The 16,653-nt window shown below is 46.9% G+C and overlaps 1 protein-coding gene across 1 annotated transcript; it reads left to right on the top strand.

Annotated features, from left to right (window-relative positions):
- Positions 1-4,295: 4,295 nt before the first annotated feature.
- Positions 4,296-10,821, top strand: LOC136581597 (NAD(P)H dehydrogenase [quinone] 1-like). Its single transcript, XM_066582188.1, has 5 exons — positions 4,296-4,473; positions 4,650-4,780; positions 6,830-6,943; positions 7,408-7,509; positions 10,661-10,821. Exons 1-5 carry the CDS (start codon positions 4,296-4,298, stop codon positions 10,673-10,675), a joined length of 540 nt encoding a protein of 179 aa, XP_066438285.1. The 3' UTR covers positions 10,676-10,821.
- The last annotated feature ends 5,832 nt before the right edge of the window (positions 10,822-16,653 follow it).

Raw genomic sequence — 16,653 nt, 5'->3', positions numbered from 1 at the left:
TCTCTGCTGGTGTCCTGGCCTCAGGTGTTGTCCGCTTCTTCATCTGGCTCTGGATGGGTCACAATTGCCGCTGTCTGGAAGTATGATCGTCCCTGGAAGGGTGAGTAGACCAGGAGCCCGTCTTCTACACATCCTGCTCGGCCATCCGCTAGCCACCAGAGGAGGGTTCTTTTTCCCCGGTAACCTCCATGATCTCCCAACTGTATCACAGTGACACCTCCTCCGGCAGGCCTAGTAGGTTGGCTTACTGTATAAATACACAGAGTTCTCCATCAGATATGCAGATCCAGTGTGAAGGTTAATAACCCAACTTCAACCGTGCAAAGGTGAATCCTTCTACTCGGATTTAGAAGACGACAGGGAAGGACGTTATGTCAGGTGAGTCTTCAGTATGTTTTCCAGGAGTGTGAACCTACTTTGTTTTGCACATTTTTATGATATGAAGTAGAATTTTAACATTCATACATACAATAGTAGGGTTTTCTATGCAGCTCATACAGATTGCCCAGTGCACGGCTCGTTTATGGGTGTTGACTGACCTTGGAACCTGTGGCCGCTGAATAGGTTCCTCTACTCTAGATGAGGAGACTAGTACTGTAAATTATGCATGGTACGTTTCTGTATTTTGGGCCCAGGAGTTTTTTTTTGCACCTCTGCTTGTATTTGCACATAACAGCCAATCTAAACAGGGAGAGCTGAAGTGTAAAGCATGGAGAAGTGACAGAGCATAAGCCTGGCCTGGGCTTAGAATAAGACTGATGACACACTGCCATATTTTGGCTCCCGTTATGTATCCGTAATAAGGAATCCTGGACTGACAGTGGGTCTTCTGATGCATACCTGTAATGCTCAGAGTTTGGGTCAGGAGACCAGCGGTCAGGCCGGGATGCACTTCCGTATTATAAAAATGGAGGCCAAAACACAGCAGTGTGTTACCGGGCAAAGGCTGGAGTTTTCCATCAAGGGTCCCCATACACATTAGATAAGGTGACCCGATTTTTTCAGGGTCAAAGCAGGACAGACGGTGTGGTCAGGGGGCGGGGCTTATCATGACGTATGATTTTACCTCCATCGTTATTATATGTACAGGGCCATTTCAAAAAAGATGGAACAAGTTCCGCAGCATTTCTGCATCCATAAAGCAGTCAAAATCTGTACCACTGGTGCAGATTTGGACTGGAAATCAGACACTTATCCGCAGCTGATTTGGACTATGCAACACTACCCTCACCTGCTCCAAAAGCTTTCCACAGTCAGCGCTCCCTGGCTTCTAGTTCGCAGTGGCCTCAGCTGATGAGGCCACTTGGGACCGGAAGCCAAGGAGCGCCAACAGCGGGAAGCCTTCGGAGGAGGGGAGGAGGAGCAGCACTTAGTATGAAATCAGCTGCGGGTGACCCCCACAGTAGCCTCTGTAGTAATAGTGACCCCCACAGCGGCCCCAATAGTAATAGTGTGCCCCACAGCAGCCCCAGTAGTAAAAGTGTCCTCCACAGTTGTCTCTGAGGTAATAGTGACCACCACAGCAGCCCCAGTAGTAATAGTGACCCCCAACAGTGGCCCCAGTGGTAGTATTGACCTCCACAGTGGCTTCAGTATTAATAGTGACACTCGCAGAGATCCCAGTAGTAATAGTGACCCTCACAGTGACCCTAGCAGTATTAGTGACCCCCACAGTAGCCCCAGTAGTAAGAGTGACCCCCACAGTGGCCTCAGTAGTAATAGCGACCCCCACAGGTGCGTCAGTAGTAACAGAGACCCCACAGTGGCCTCAGTAGTAATAGGGACCCCCACAGCAGTCCCAGTAGTAAAAGTGTCCCCCACAGTTGTCTCAATAGTAATAGTGACCCCCACGATTGCCTCTGTAGTAACAATGACCCCAACAGCAGCCCTAGTAGTAATAGTGACCCCCACAGTAGCCCCAGTAGTAAGTGACCCCCACAGTGGACCCAGTAGTAATAGTGACCCCCACAATTGCCTCAGTAGTAATATTAACCCCCACTGCAGCCCCAGTAGTAATAGTGACCCCTGCAGTGACCCCAGTATCAATAGTGTCCCCCACAGTAGCCCCTGTAGTAATAGTGACCCCCACCGTGGCCTCAGTAGTAATAGTAACCCTACAGGTGCTTCAGTAATAATAGTGGCCTTAGTGATAATACTATTACTACTGGGGATGATATAGGGTATACTATTACTAATAGTGTCCCCTATATCGGCCTCAGTAGTAAGAGTGACCCCCACAGTAGCTCCAGTAGTAATAGAACCCCTCCTGGAAACCCATATATTTACCCTCTTCCTGGTCTTCAGAGCGCCGTCGCTCCTCCTGTCACCGCTGCCGTACTGGAAGTGTGTGCGCCCGCAGCAGCACTTCCTCCCCTAACCTCTTCTGCTACAGAACTAAGAAGTGGAGGTCAGGGGAGGAAGATCCCAGATGCACACACTGCCATCAGTGTGTGCATTCGGCTGTGGTGCCGCAAAGTGATTACCAGCCAGGGAGCTGCTGCACCTCGGCTGGTAATCACCTTCTTGGTGACCAGATGTCCTGAAAGTGGGACAAATGTCCCGAAAGTGAGAGAAATGGCTGTTGTCCTGCTGGGTTCCAGCGGAAAGCAGGACACAGGGTCCCAAAGCAGGATGTCCCACCTAAAGCAGGACGCCTGATCACCAAGCAGGATGTCCCACCTAAAGCAGGACGCCTGATCACCTTACATTAGATTTTAGTCATCTGATAACAATGGAGCCGGACATCTCTCTAATGTGTGTTGGGGTCGACTCAACTTTTTCCCAACAGATGACTTGGGGGAAAGAAGGTTTGGCGATATTGAATTTTATGATCTGATCCTTTTGTTCCCCGGGAGATAAGCCTCTGCCAGAGCTGTCTGTCTTTCTCTTTGGAGGAATTTTATAGAGTCCTTTAACGTGAGCCAATTATTGCCTTGATGTAACAAACATTGGTCAAAAAAGCATGTCACTCTCCACTTATTTACATTTCTTTTATGGTTCTTTTGCTTAGGCCAGCTTCACACGGCCCGAGAATCTCGGTCAAGTTTGGTGCGTTGTGAGACGCGAATATGAACTCCATTCTTTTAAATTGCTACATATCTCATCTTTTCGCTTTCCTTGGAATGCATCGCCCATTGTTCCCAATTGGACAGTAAAACAGATTGCACGCTGTCCAATGTGCACACAAGTGCAATGTGAAGTTTCCCATCAAAAACAATGGGAAAAACCTGTCGATCCTCTAACGCGCCTGAGAGCCGTGCCGGAGCATCGCTACTTCACATAAGTGAGGGGAGGCATTTTTGCTTAAAAAAAACTCACATCTGTGTAAAAGCACATGTTGGTGAGCGCGGTATCAGGCCGAGATCACACTCGCCCATGTAGGTAGCCTTAGGCTAAATTCTCGGCCCAATGTAAGAAGTGCTGTTTAACACACATGCCGACCAATGCTTGTTTCATTTTCCTTTCTAAGGGCTCCCACACACTTGCATTTTTTTTAACGTAAATGACAATGGGACTTTTTAATGTTAATAAGAGAGATGGAATAATACCTCCACAGCGCCACCTATTGGAAGGCAGCATTCCATCAAGCCATAGTTAGACTCTTTATACAAGCCTTGTAACAACGACTGGGAATTAAAAGCAAAGGACGGCCAATATACGCTCGTGTGAATGAAGCCTAAGGAGAAAAGATAGAGTTTCTAATGTTAAAAACGTATGGCACAAAAATCGCAAAGTACAAACTTGCGATGCGTTTTTAACATTAGAAAGTTCCATTGATATTCGCGTTAAAAAAACACAAGTGGGTGGGAGCCCTAAGGGCTGAGAATCGGGGGGATGAATGATCGCCAATACTTAGTTTGTCCCTGTAGGCTGGCTTACATCCCTCTGTTCACAAGGCGAGATGTACTGCTGATCTGCTCAAATAAAGGAGCCAATCAGCTGCCAAATGAGTGTTTGCTCGCTTGTTGGCTGATCATTGGTCCCTTTACACAGTCTGATTGTTGGGTGAACAAGCATTCGGACTGATAAATGCCCCAAGTAGAAGGACCATTAAATTAGCTAATTGGGTAATACGACTCGTAGCAGCATGTTAGGGAATTGTTAGCCAAGCCATTCCATAGTGCAGTTTATCCTGAAAAGTGGCTCCAAAGCGGATGCTTTAAATCCCTGATGTATGACTGCTCTGTTCCCTATAGGTGGCTGGATGTGTCATCGGGTGGGTGCTGATATTGTGGGGCGAGGGGTTAAAACAAGGGCTTGAAATCCCATTTGTAACTAATAACTTATTGTGTGTTATGATAATTATAGGCAGAACAGCGCTGATTGTATTCGCTCACCAAGAGCGGATATCGTTCAACTACGCCATGAAGGAAGCGGCTCAGGCAGCTTTAGAGAAGAAGGGCTGGACGGTTCTTGTGTCCGATCTGTATGAGATGAAGTTTAATGCTGTCATGTCACGGGATGATATCAGAGGTAAGAATAATAAGCAGCGTTTAAAGAAATTCTCCAAGGTAAGAAAAAGGATCTACTTTTTTTTTCTAGACCTCAGCGCTCAAACGCATGGGGAACACGGATTTAGAATAAAATGCATTTTTGGTGCAATTTTTGGGATATAGGTGCCTAAAAAGTCCAATGATGCTTTAATTTAGGTGAACCCAAGGAGCCAAGTAATTTCAAATATGTCGCAGACACTCCTGTAGCGTGGAAGGAGGGACGGCTCGCCAAGGACATTGAAGAAGAGCATAAGAAGGTGGCAAAGGCTGACCTTGTGATCTTTCAAGTAAGTGTGGTTGTGCCTGGTGGTATAGTTCTGTTACCTTCAAATGTCCCCTTAGATCTGTGGATTGCTTTGGTCTTAGGAATTGGACCCCACCGATCTTTAGGGCCCATTCACACAGGTGTATTTTCTGTCCATATTTTTTTATTGGCTGATATGGATGGTACACGGACCCGTTACAGTAAGTTGATGTATTCACATGTACGTTTTTATTAATGTAAACTGATGTTATGCATAAAAAAATTGCAATATGTCCTATTTTGGTCTGTATTTGTGGACTAAAAGCGCTTATAAAAGTCTATGGGAGTGTAAAAAAAACGCAGCGAACACGGATGTTACATGTATGTGTGCTGTGTTTTTTTACACGTTGTCAGGAGACAATGAAAACAAAAAGATTACATCAGTTGGCCAATTTTTTTTCCCGTGCGTGCATGAAAAACGGATGACACGCAGACGTAAAAAAGTACTTTTTGCAGGAGCGAACGTTTTTGCATGTGAAGCCGCACTTAGAGTATTTAAAGGGGTTATGCCAAGTTCTAACGTTATCCCCTATCCACAGAATTGGGAATAACTTTATGATCGGTGGGGGTCTGACTGCTAGTCTAGTGGCCCAGAACACTATCCTGGTCCCCTCCATAAATGTCATACATATTTTGTCTTATCTAGATGCACTGTGGAAAAGTGTCTTGTCATATCCAGTGTGTGTGTTACACAGCTTCGGCGCTTGAGAGGTTAACTCTAATAAAATTACTGCCTGCATGTAGATGTAACAGTTTGTCGTGTCATGTGGTATGAGTGAGGTTATAAATAGGAGTGCTTGAGAGCGGGAAGAGAGTTCTGTCTTCAATCTGTGAGTGCCATCAGGTTCAGGGACCCAAAAGAGTGCTAACACAGAGCCACATGGAAGCACCTTCAGCTTCCATGTAGGTGAAGATGGAGGAAGAGGAGCGACATCCCATAGCGTTTGGAGTGTGAATGTGAATGGAGTGAGTGTCGCCATCAGAGAGAGAGAGAGCCCTACAATAATTCTGTATAGGTACCAGTTCACACTGCAGGCTTTTCCTGTGCAGCCATCCAAAGTCAGGATCACCACACAGAGGTACTCTGCTGAGTTACTCCCACGCGCCTGCCGTGCAGGGTGTTTATTGTTTAAGCCTTCCTTTAAATAATTCTCTGCCGGAGTGTCTGCAGAGTGACCCCTACCTCCTTCCATCCTCCTCTGGAGTGCTCCTAGTCCAGGAGCGGTACCAAACAGATAACGTGGACTGTAGGACCGTATTCATCCTGTGTATCCTCCTTCACCTCTGAGTTCTAGCCTTCTGGTGTTGAAAGTAAATTGTACCTGCCTTACTTTGAATACCTGCTTTGTACAGTTAAATCTTTAAGTAAAGTTATACCGGGCCTCAACCGTTCCTGAGGACCCGAGGTACTATACACAAGTCTCTGTGTTTTTTTTCTCTGCTGGTGTGTGGAAATGGTGGCGGCATGAATGATAAGTACTACTTACCCAATCAACCCATTTATTGGCATTTCCTATCCTAGGGGTGTTGAAGGTATCCTGCTCTGGCTTTGGCTGCATGTCATCCCTCAGTGACCAGAGCCTGAACTTATCTCTTCCAGCTCTGCACAGTAGTCAAGTCTCCGGGGTCATCCCTCTGGGGCGTTGTACTAGGCCCCACACCAATCCTGAGAACAGGGGTCCTGAAGGATGCTGTATGAATAAATAGCGGTCATGCATACGTGCCACCACTCATAGCAATTACAGCATTTGAGATTTCCGAGTATGGGCGCTCTGCAATCTTTGGCACTCCCGTTGAAATGAATGGAGCAGCGGTGCACATGCATAACATTGCTTCATTCATTCGTGGACCTTTTGGGACTCCTCCAGATCGGTGAGGGTCCCTGCCATCAGTGTAGGACACTTTGATAGGAAGTAGAAGGTGGAACACGTGTGCAGTCTTGCATAAAGTAGATTTTTATGGTTACATTTATGAAAGTGAATGTGAGACGACTTTGCTTTACATTTGAAGTGACATTTATTATATGTTCCAGTTTCCATTGCAATGGTTCGGGCTGCCCGCCATAATGAAAGGATGGGTGGAACGAGTCTTCTCTGCAGGATTTGTGCATGGCCTCCAAACAAAGTATTCCGAAGGACCATTCAAGGTAAACCGCAGTCATTGACTCTTAGGGTTTAGCAGTCATACATGAGCGTGTCAAGTGTGAATTCACATGCAAACCGAGACATCAGTGCCTTACCCTGAATGAGTAGAGTGTGAATTCACATGCAATCCGAGACATCAGTGCCTTACCCTGAATGAGTAGAGTGTGAATTCACATGCAAACCGAGACATCAGTGCCTTACCCTGAATGAATACCATAGGCCACTGCTGTATATAATTAAAGCACCTTATTGCAAAATGAATAGGAGTATATAGACGACCGATTAGTGATTATTCTAAACTGCACTGCTCCGTCTGCTGCAGAATCCCACATTATGTGGATTGTTGGTTGATTATTATCAGATTCTAATCTGCAGGATTTTTCATTATTTAATCTCATTCCAACTGCTGTGATATCAGATTTTTGGGGGTAAATCTTTATGAATTTGCGATTTTATTTTTTAACAGAATCAGAAAGCCCTGCTGTCCTTCACTACTGGCGGCCGCAAGCCAATGCTATCACCCAGAGGGATTAGTGGAGACATCAATGTTATTCTCTGGCCTATGCAGGTAATTTATCAATGGCGTTGGTGCCACAAGGCTGGCACAATCTATGCATGGCATCTGAGAGGGTGGAAGATGGCTAGCAGCTTGATCTGTCCAGGTCAGTAATGGCCTCCCAAGGAATCCAGTAGAAAAATTGGAGTATGACCCGTCTCCTGAGAGGCCGGTAATCTGCTGGTATCAAGAGCTGGAGCCTTCAATGATCTCTGGTTCAGTATTCTCCATATTAGCAGCTTATCAGCAGTATTTTCCAGATTCTGAGTATACCTATATAGGTGGTTAGACAGCATCGGGAGACACATGCTGCTATTTGCCAACATTTCCCAGACCCCTTGGCGTGAATGTAAAAAGTGGTCAAATCCAAATCATACTGGTTAATGCACTTTATTTTTTGCGTCAACCTATTATGCATCCCTAAACAATAGTGGGGGCTGCAAATACAAGATCAATAAAAATACATGGTGTGATAGTAGAAGAAAGCCAAAGAGCCGGAGGAGGGATCACTACAAACAAAACATGTTGTACAATCCAATGATCCCCACCCGAATGTGCATCTCAGGTTGCCTTCCAATTGGTGGCTCTGCAGTGGTATTGTTCCATGTCCCTTATTTGCATATTACCCAGGGAAGCATGAAAAGCCTTATAACTCTCCTCACTCACCTTCTAGGTGCTCTCTCTAAGGAGAAAAGATAGCATTCCTAACTCAGGTTACTGTAGCTCACCACATGGTTGACATGTAGGTAGGAGGAATCTTCTATACTTGTTCCTGCTCCAACCTGCCCAACCTGCCCATCTAAGCCCCCTTGTCGTATATACAGGTATTAGAAGAAGAGTGAATTTGGGCCCTTGATATCAGGATGGTCATTGATTTTATATCCACAGTCACATATTAAACTACATACGAGTTGGCTGCATATGACCCCCGAATGTATCCCGTCCATAGAGCAGCCTATATTTATATGTATGTGGGGAGCGGATGGGAGCAAACACCTCTCTACCCCCATCTTCAACAGGACATGTTTCATGTCTATGGGCGCTGTATATTTTTGGATCTGTCATCCGCTGGGTCAGAGGCTCAGAGGTACGGGGGCGCCGAAACCCATCTACCACATAAGACACTGGTATTATAACTGGCAGTTATAGGTAGGGGCCATGATGCAGAATTTGCATTGGGGATTCAGGGTAATAGGCTGAACTAGATGGACATAGGTCTTCTTTTCGGCCTAACATACTATGTCACATCTAGTTGTCCTGTTTGCAACATTGCTGCTTCTGGTGCTGCTACAGAAAAAGTCCTCCATTCAGCCATAGACTTAAAGAGGTTTTTTGAGATACAGAGGGCAAGGGATGTGAAAAAGTAAAGCACAAAACTTAGCCATATTCATCGTTGCCATCCCCCACCAGTTCAGAGCTCCTGCTCCCTTCCTTTCTAGTGGTCTTTGGTTACTTTGGCTGCAGTGTTGATGTTCTGTATACACATGTGACTGCTGGGGCCAATCACCAGTGTTGTATGACTCGAGACCGCTGAGGCTAGTCATTGCAGCGGCCAAAGTAAATGGTTATGTGCATTACCTGTATTGCTGGGCATATCATCATTATCATGTTCTATGACTGATACAAATGTCTTTGTTAGTATGCGCTCTACACTGGGGGGGGGGGGATACCACATATCTGTGATATGTGCTCACCAGCTGATTCAGTGATTTAGTCTGGAGGCTAATGTCAGCACTCATAATTGGTAGTCCTGGGGGAGGGTTGGACCATTGTAATATGTCATATCCTTCTATACTATTTAAGACCTTGATTTCAATTGTGATGCCAGGCTAAGAGTAAGGCTGTACAACAGCCGAAACGCGTCAGTTTGTCTTTTAATCCCTGTGAGCATGGGAATTTTTAAAATATGTATTTAATAAGTGATTTAAAAAAAAAACATGGGTCCAATCTTCATACTTTTCAGCTTTACTCTGGGACTGGGCTCGGCCTGTTACATCCGTGCATCTGTGGATTACTGTACAAGGACATTTCATCATTATATGTGAACATCTAACGGCGAACTGTATCATTTTTTTTCTTCACTTTTAGTTTTTTTTACTTTGTCACATACCGGTAGTAACACAAGCGCCACCCACATGACCAACAGCTATGAAATATTAAATAGGTAAAAAGAGACTTCATTTGTGGAAATACAGTACAGCAGTATTTATTAAAGAGCTTGGGCCAAATTATAAAGTTATCCTCTACCCACAGGATAAGGGATAACTTTATGATCAGTGGGGGTCAAACCACTGGGACCCCCAATGATCCTGAGAATGGGAATCCTGAAGGTCACCGCAGAGGTCGCACAAGCATGCAGCTTCTCTATTAATTTCAATGGGAGAACCATGAATTCTGGAGTACGAGCACTCAGCAATCTCAGACACTGTAATTGAAAGAAATGCCCATATGCAGCCGCTGCTTCATTTATTTGTGGAACTTTTGGGCCCCATTATCAACATCATGGGGGTCCCAGCAGTCGTACCCCACCAATCATAACTTGGCACAACCACTTTAAGGGATTACATAGCAGCATATTAATAAATATGAGTTTCCAATAAATACAGACTCCTATGAGATGAGATGCCCTCGTCCACCCATAACATAGGCAACTAAAACCCTATGAATAATTACCATGACAATGAATATGGAAGGGAGGGGAGAGAATGGTAATGCTCCCTTTCATCAGGGTGGTTCACAGCCCACCAAAAATGCATAAACAATTAACCAAATTAAGATAAATTAATGAACTGGCGTTATCCCTCCTGCCAATAGCGTGTGTCTCTACTATGGGAAAATCTGATTCTTCTTGTGTTTCCAGAATGGCATGTTGAATTGCTGTGGATTCAAAGTCCTGGTGCCTCAGATCTCATACGGCGTGATGAATGTAACTCATTTACATGCATGTAACTCATTTACATGCAACTCAGTTTAAACATTTCTCGCTTATTGTTTCACACAGGAATGTGAACACTAAATGGGAAGTGACCGATTTTCGTTGAATGGGTCAATGATTAATCTACCTGTCTAAACGGACTGCATGAGCGCGATAGAGGTGGTGATGATGTCACCAGCGCGTTCACTTGTGTAACTAATGACTTAATGTGTGTTACATTATTTATAGGCAAAACAGCGCTGATTGTATTCGCTCGCCAAGAGCGGACATCGTTTAACTACGCCATGAAGGAAGCGGCTCAGGCAACTTTAGTGAAGAAGGGCTGGACGGTTCTTGTGTCCGATCTGTATGAGATGAAGTTTAATGCTGTCCTGTCATGTGATGATATCAGGGGTAAGAACAATAGGCAGCACTGAAAGGGGTATTCCCATCTCAGCAAGTTATCCTCTATCCACAGGATAGGGGATAACTTGTTGATTGGTTGGAGTCTGACTGCTGGTACCTAGAGATGAGCGAGCACACTCATCCAGGCTTGATGCTCGTTCGAGTATTAGGGTACTTGAGATGCTCGTTACTCAAGACTAACACCACCGGTACTCGATTCAATTGCATTTCCTTCCTCGCATGTTTAGCGCCATTTTCTAGCCCATAGACATGCGGGGAAGGCATTACCACTTCCTGCGTGCCAGCCCTCTCCCCCCCCCCCAGTAGTGAGTGGCTGGGCCGATCAGGTGACCGCCACGTATTTAAACTGGTCCCGCCCGCAGCTCGCCTCAGACGCACGCTGGCAGAGGTTGGGGAAAGTGCTGCTGCTGATATAGGGAAAGTGTTAGAGTAGGATCCTGTCTTCAAGAACCCCAACGGTCCTTCTTAGGGCTACATCTCACCATGTGCATTATAGTTGTGGCTGGCTGGGAGCAGTAGTGCATCAATTTTTGTATTACGCATCTAGGCCTGTTCCCAGCCTGTCAGTAATAGTGTTCTCAGCCTGCAGTGCCGTACAACCAGCTCTCGCCATGAAACTGCACTCTAACATTTCCTAGCCTTCTGCAAACGACTTCAGTTATACCGTTCTGTGTCTGCAGTGCATTACACAGAGGTCTCACCGCTAAACAGTACCGTAATATTACTGGGGCCACGGCAAAGTATTTCAGCTCAGCCGCTGTGCAGAGCGTCTCACAATACCATTTCTATGGTGGGGTTGAGATAGCTGCAGTTACCAGCACTATCCACTGGCTTTACAGTCTTCTCCCACTCCACACAGCCCCTATAATCTACAAGTCTCTGCGAGCGGTAAAATACCCCGAAGTATCAGCGCAAGACTGCACGTTACTTTTTTCAAGTCACAGCATAGAGCCTCCACTATATACAAGTCTGTGTGTGCGTGAATTAGCCACAGTTGTCAGTGCTGTACAGTGGGGTAATTTATTTGGGCCCTGCTTTATTCCTAATCAGCCATGAGGAGGAGTAGGGGTAAGGGTCGAGGACACGGGCGTCCAAGTGAAGGTGTGGGCACAGGCCGAGTTCCTGGGTGTGGTGAATCACAGCCGGCTGCTGAGGGATTAGGAGAGAGGCAAGTTTCTGGGCTCCCCAGCTTCATATCACAATTTACGGGTTTGCGTGGTAGACCTTTATTACAAGCAGAGCAGTACGAGCAGGTCCTGTCGTGGATGGCAGAAAACGCCTCCAGCAATGTATCGACCACTACTCCTGGCCTAGGGACTGCAACTCTGAATCCTCTGTCTGCTGCTCCTCCTTCCTCCCAGCCTCCTCACTCCATGAAAATGATATATTCTGAGCAGGCAGACTCCCAGGAACTGTCCTCGGGTCCCTGCCCAGATTGGGCAACAATGGTTCCTCTCCCACCGGAGGAGTTTGTCGTGACCGATGCCCAACCTTTGGAAAGTTCCCGGAGTCCGGGTGATGAGGCTGGGGACTTCCGGCAACTGTCTCAAGAGTTTTTTGTGGATGAGGATGATGAGACACAGTTGTCTGTCAGTGAGGTAGTAGTAAGGGCAGTAAGTCCGAGGGAGGAGCGCACAGAGGATTCGGGGGAAGAGCAGCTGGACGATGAGGTGACTGACCCCACCTGGTTTGCTAAGCCTACTGAGGACAGGTCTTCAGAGGGGGAGGCAAGTGCAGCAGCAGGACAGGTTGGAAGAGGCAGTGGAGTGGCCAAGGGTAGAGGCAGGGCCAGAGCGAAGAATCCCCCAACTGTTTCCAAAATCACCCCCTCGCGGTAAACCTCTTTGCAGAGGGCTAGGTGTTCAAAGGTGTGGATGTTTTTTAGTGACAGCATGGACGTCCGACGAACAGTGGTGTGCAACCTGTGTCGCACCAAGATCAGCCGGGGAGCCACTAATACCAGCCTCATCACCACCAGCATGCGCAGGCATATGATGTCCAAGCACCCCACAAGGTGGGACGAAGGCCGTTCACCGCCTGCGGGTCACACCACTGCTTCTTCCCCTGTGCCCCAACCTCCCACACAGATCCAACCCCTCTCTCAGGACACAGGCACAAGCACCTCCCGGCCTGCACCCACACCCTCACCTCCACCGTCCTCCACTCCATCCAGCAATGTCTCAGCGCAGCGTTCAGCTGTCGCTAACACAAGCGTTAGAGCGAAAGCGCAAATACGCCGCCACCCACCCGCATGCACAAGCTTTAAACATGCACATTGCCAAATTAATCAGCCTGGAGATGCTGCCGTACAGGCTTGTAGAAACGGAAGCTTTCAAAAACATGATGGCGGCGACGGTCCTGCGCTACTCGATCCCCAGTCGCCAATATTTTTCCCAGTGTGCCGTCCCAGCTCTACACTAGCACGTCTCCCGCAACATAAATCGTGCCCTCACCAACGCAGTTACTAGTGTGTGTGCAAGCTGTCACTAGTGGGGGATGCGGGCGCAGAGCTGTCAGTAGTCGTGGGGGGTGCAGGTGCCGAGCTGTCACTAGTCGGGGGGGCGGTGCGGGTGCCGAGCTGTCACTAGTCAGGGGGGGGGGTGCTGTCACATAGACTTGTCGGGGTGGGATGTGCTGTCACATAGACTTGTCGCGGTGGGATGTGCTGTCACATAGACTTGTCGCGGTGGGATGTGCTGTCACATAGACTTGTCGCGGTGGGGTGTGCTATCACATAGACTTCTTGCGGGGGTGGGTGTGCTATCACATAGACTTGTCGCTGTGGAGTGTGCTGTCACATAGACTTCTTGCGGGGGTGGGTGAGCTATCACATAGACTTGTCACTGTTGAGTGCTGTCACATAGACTTGTCACTGTTGAGCGCTGTCACATAGACTTGTCACTGTTGAGTGCTGTCACATAGACTTTTTGCGGGTGTGGGGGTGCTGTCACATAGACTTGTCGCTGTGGAGTTTGCTGTCACATAGACTTGTCGCTGTGGAGTTTGCTGTCACAGACTTGTCACTGTTGGGTACTGTCACATAGACTTCTTGCGGGGTGGGGGAGCTGTCACATAGACTTGTCACTGTTGGGTACTGTCACATAGACTTCTTGCGGGGTGGGGGAGCTGTCACATAGACTTGTCGCTGTTGGGTGCTGTCACATAGACTTCTTGCGGGAGTGGGGGTGCTGTCACATAGACTTGTTGCGGTGGGGTGTGCTGTTACATAGACTTGTCGCGGTGGGGTGTGCTGTCACATAGACTTCTTGCGGGGGGGTGTGCTATCACATAGACTTCTTGCGGGGGGTGTGCTATCACATAGACTTGTCGCTGTGGGGTGTGCTGTCACATAGACTTCTTATGGAGGTGGGGGTGCTGTCACATAGACTTGTTGCTGTGGAGTTTGCTGTCACATAGACTTGTCGCTGTGGCGTTTGCTGTCACATAGACTTGTCGCTGTTGGGTACTGTCACATAAACTTCTTGCGGGGTGGGGGAGCTGTCACATAGACTTGTCGCTGTTGAGTGCTGTCATATAGACTTGTCGCTGTGGGGTGTGCTGTCACATAGACTTGTCACTGTTGAGTACTGTCACATAGACTTCTTGCGGGGTGGGGGTGCTGTCACATAGACTTCTCGCTGTCGAGTTTGCTGCCACATAGACGTGTCGATGTGGAGTTTGCTGTCACATAGACTTGTCGATGATACAAGTAAATACGCCTATTTTAATCCCTGCGTATCCTTCCTTACGTATGAGAGCATATACCGTGCTCGATCATACAAGTGAATACGCCTAGACAGGTTAAATGGTGGTAATCTCGAGTAGATAGAACTACATTACCTATCTTTCAGTGATTTGTTAGTCTGGCATAGGGGCAGGCAGATAAATAGGCAGAAGTCAGTTCACTCAGGTAGATTAACATAAAGTAATCTTACCGTGTTCTGTAGATTTTCGGGCCCCTGAGTTCTGTGTGTTATTTACCAGTCTCTGTATTTTCCAGACTGAAGAAATCCCCTACTCTCCCACCAGCCAGGGACGCCAACTGAACTGGATGGTATTTTCTCCAGCAGGTTTCAGGGTATTCTGTAGCTTCCTAATTGTATAGTATGGCACGCACATGCCTTAACCAAGTCAAACACAAGATGTAAGTCTCAAGTCTAAACTGGATCTGGGTGTACAATGCTAAGAACCTCAGGTTTATTGAAACACAAAATACCTGCCCTTTATGGGTGTATAACACATTACATCAGTAACATATAGAATTCTCCCCACCCCTCGCCACACCTCTCTCAAGTCCAGTGTATGAGCCAGTCTTTGTCCCCTCAACATGTGGTTAGGCAAAAGTAGTTTCTTTGTCTCAGAAGTTGAGGGTGGGGGAGAGCTGGGAAGATGCCCAACGTTGATACAATCTTTCAGTATAGGTATGTGACTTTAACTCTTAGAGGCTGGAGAGGAGCTTTACATTAGGCTAACATTATAGCACACATCTTTCACCATGCCATTGTCCAGCAATTACCATAATGAGATTATGCAGCCATTAGCCTCTACAGAGTTAAATCACTACAGCTGCATAATACATCTAGTTTATACAAATCAATAGACATTTTACGCTAATCAATCATCATGTCTACTACAACTACACATACTAATATACTGATGCAAAATAAAAGGGCAGGCATAGATAACACGCATCCTTCAGCATGCGAATAGACAGACTGCTATGTGGAGGAGCAACATACAAGTGCAATATACGGATGAGCAACCACTCGCACATAAACTTCATAATGCTGGGAGATTGGCTGCTTAGTGTTAAACTTGCACAAAGATAAGGCATATAAAAGGCGCCAGTCCCGGGACGGGGTCTGTTCTGTCATAAAACAGAATGGGAGGGGTCCTTATCTTCAGGTAACCTACATGATCTCTCGGTTGTGTCACGCTGACGACTAATCCGGTAGGCCTGCTAGGTCAGCCCACTCTATAAGTACATAAATATCTGTATCAGGTATACAGATCTAGTGTGAAAGTTAATACGGCAACTTCAACCGGGCAAAGGTAAATCCTTCTACTCTGGTTTAGAAGACGACAAGGAAGGACGTTATGTCAGGTGAGTCTTTAGTACGTCTTCCAGGAGTGTGAACCTACTTTGCATTGCTCATTTTTATGCTATAAAGTAGAATTTTAAAGGGTTTGTCCCGAGGCAGCAAGTGGGTCTATACACTTCTGCATGGCCATAATAATGCACTTTGTAATGTACATTGTGCATTAATTATGAGCCATACAGAAGTTATAAAAAGTTTTATACTTACCTGCTCCGTTGCTGGCGTCCTCGTCTCCATGGTGCCGACTAATTTTCGCCCTCCGATGGCAAAATTAGCCGCGCTTGCGCAGTCCGGGTCTTCTTCTTTTCTGAATGGGGCTCCGTGTAGCTCCGTGTAGCTCCGCCCCGTCACGTGCCGATTCCAGCCAATCAGGAGGCTGGAATCGGCAATGGACCGCACAGAAGCCCTGCGGTCCATGAAGACAGAGGATCCCGGCGGCCATCTTCAGCAGGTGAGTATGAAGACGCCGGACCGCCGGGATTCAGGTAAGCGCTGTGCGGGTGGTTTTTTTAACCCCTGCATCGGGGTTGTCTCGCGCCGAACGGGGGGGGGGTTTAAAAAAAAAAAAACCCTGTTTCGGCGCGGGACAACCCCTTTAACATTTATACATGACGGGGTTTTTGCACCAGTTCACATGATCACAATGTTAGTGTAAACCTTAACAGAGTTTTCTAATAGCTGGCTGATTGCCCTGTGAATCAATCATTCATGGGCGTT

This window comes from Eleutherodactylus coqui, chromosome 11, assembly GCF_035609145.1.
Source record: "Eleutherodactylus coqui strain aEleCoq1 chromosome 11, aEleCoq1.hap1, whole genome shotgun sequence".
Lineage (NCBI taxonomy): Eukaryota > Metazoa > Chordata > Amphibia > Anura > Eleutherodactylidae > Eleutherodactylus > Eleutherodactylus coqui.
The sequence above is the reverse complement of the archived record's forward strand: the minus strand, read 5'-3'. Positions and strand labels throughout refer to the sequence as shown.

Bases quoted from the DNA above. Each gene is read 5' to 3' on its own strand.
- LOC136581597 (XM_066582188.1), top strand. From the start codon at position 4,296: ATGATAATTATAGGCAGAACAGCGCTGATTGTATTCGCTCACCAAGAG. The intron at 4,474-4,649 runs GTAAGAATAATA...GCTTTAATTTAG, and splicing joins GTCACGGGATGATATCAGAG to GTGAACCCAAGGAGCCAAGT. The intron at 6,944-7,407 runs GTAAACCGCAGT...ATTTTTTAACAG, and splicing joins ATTCCGAAGGACCATTCAAG to AATCAGAAAGCCCTGCTGTC.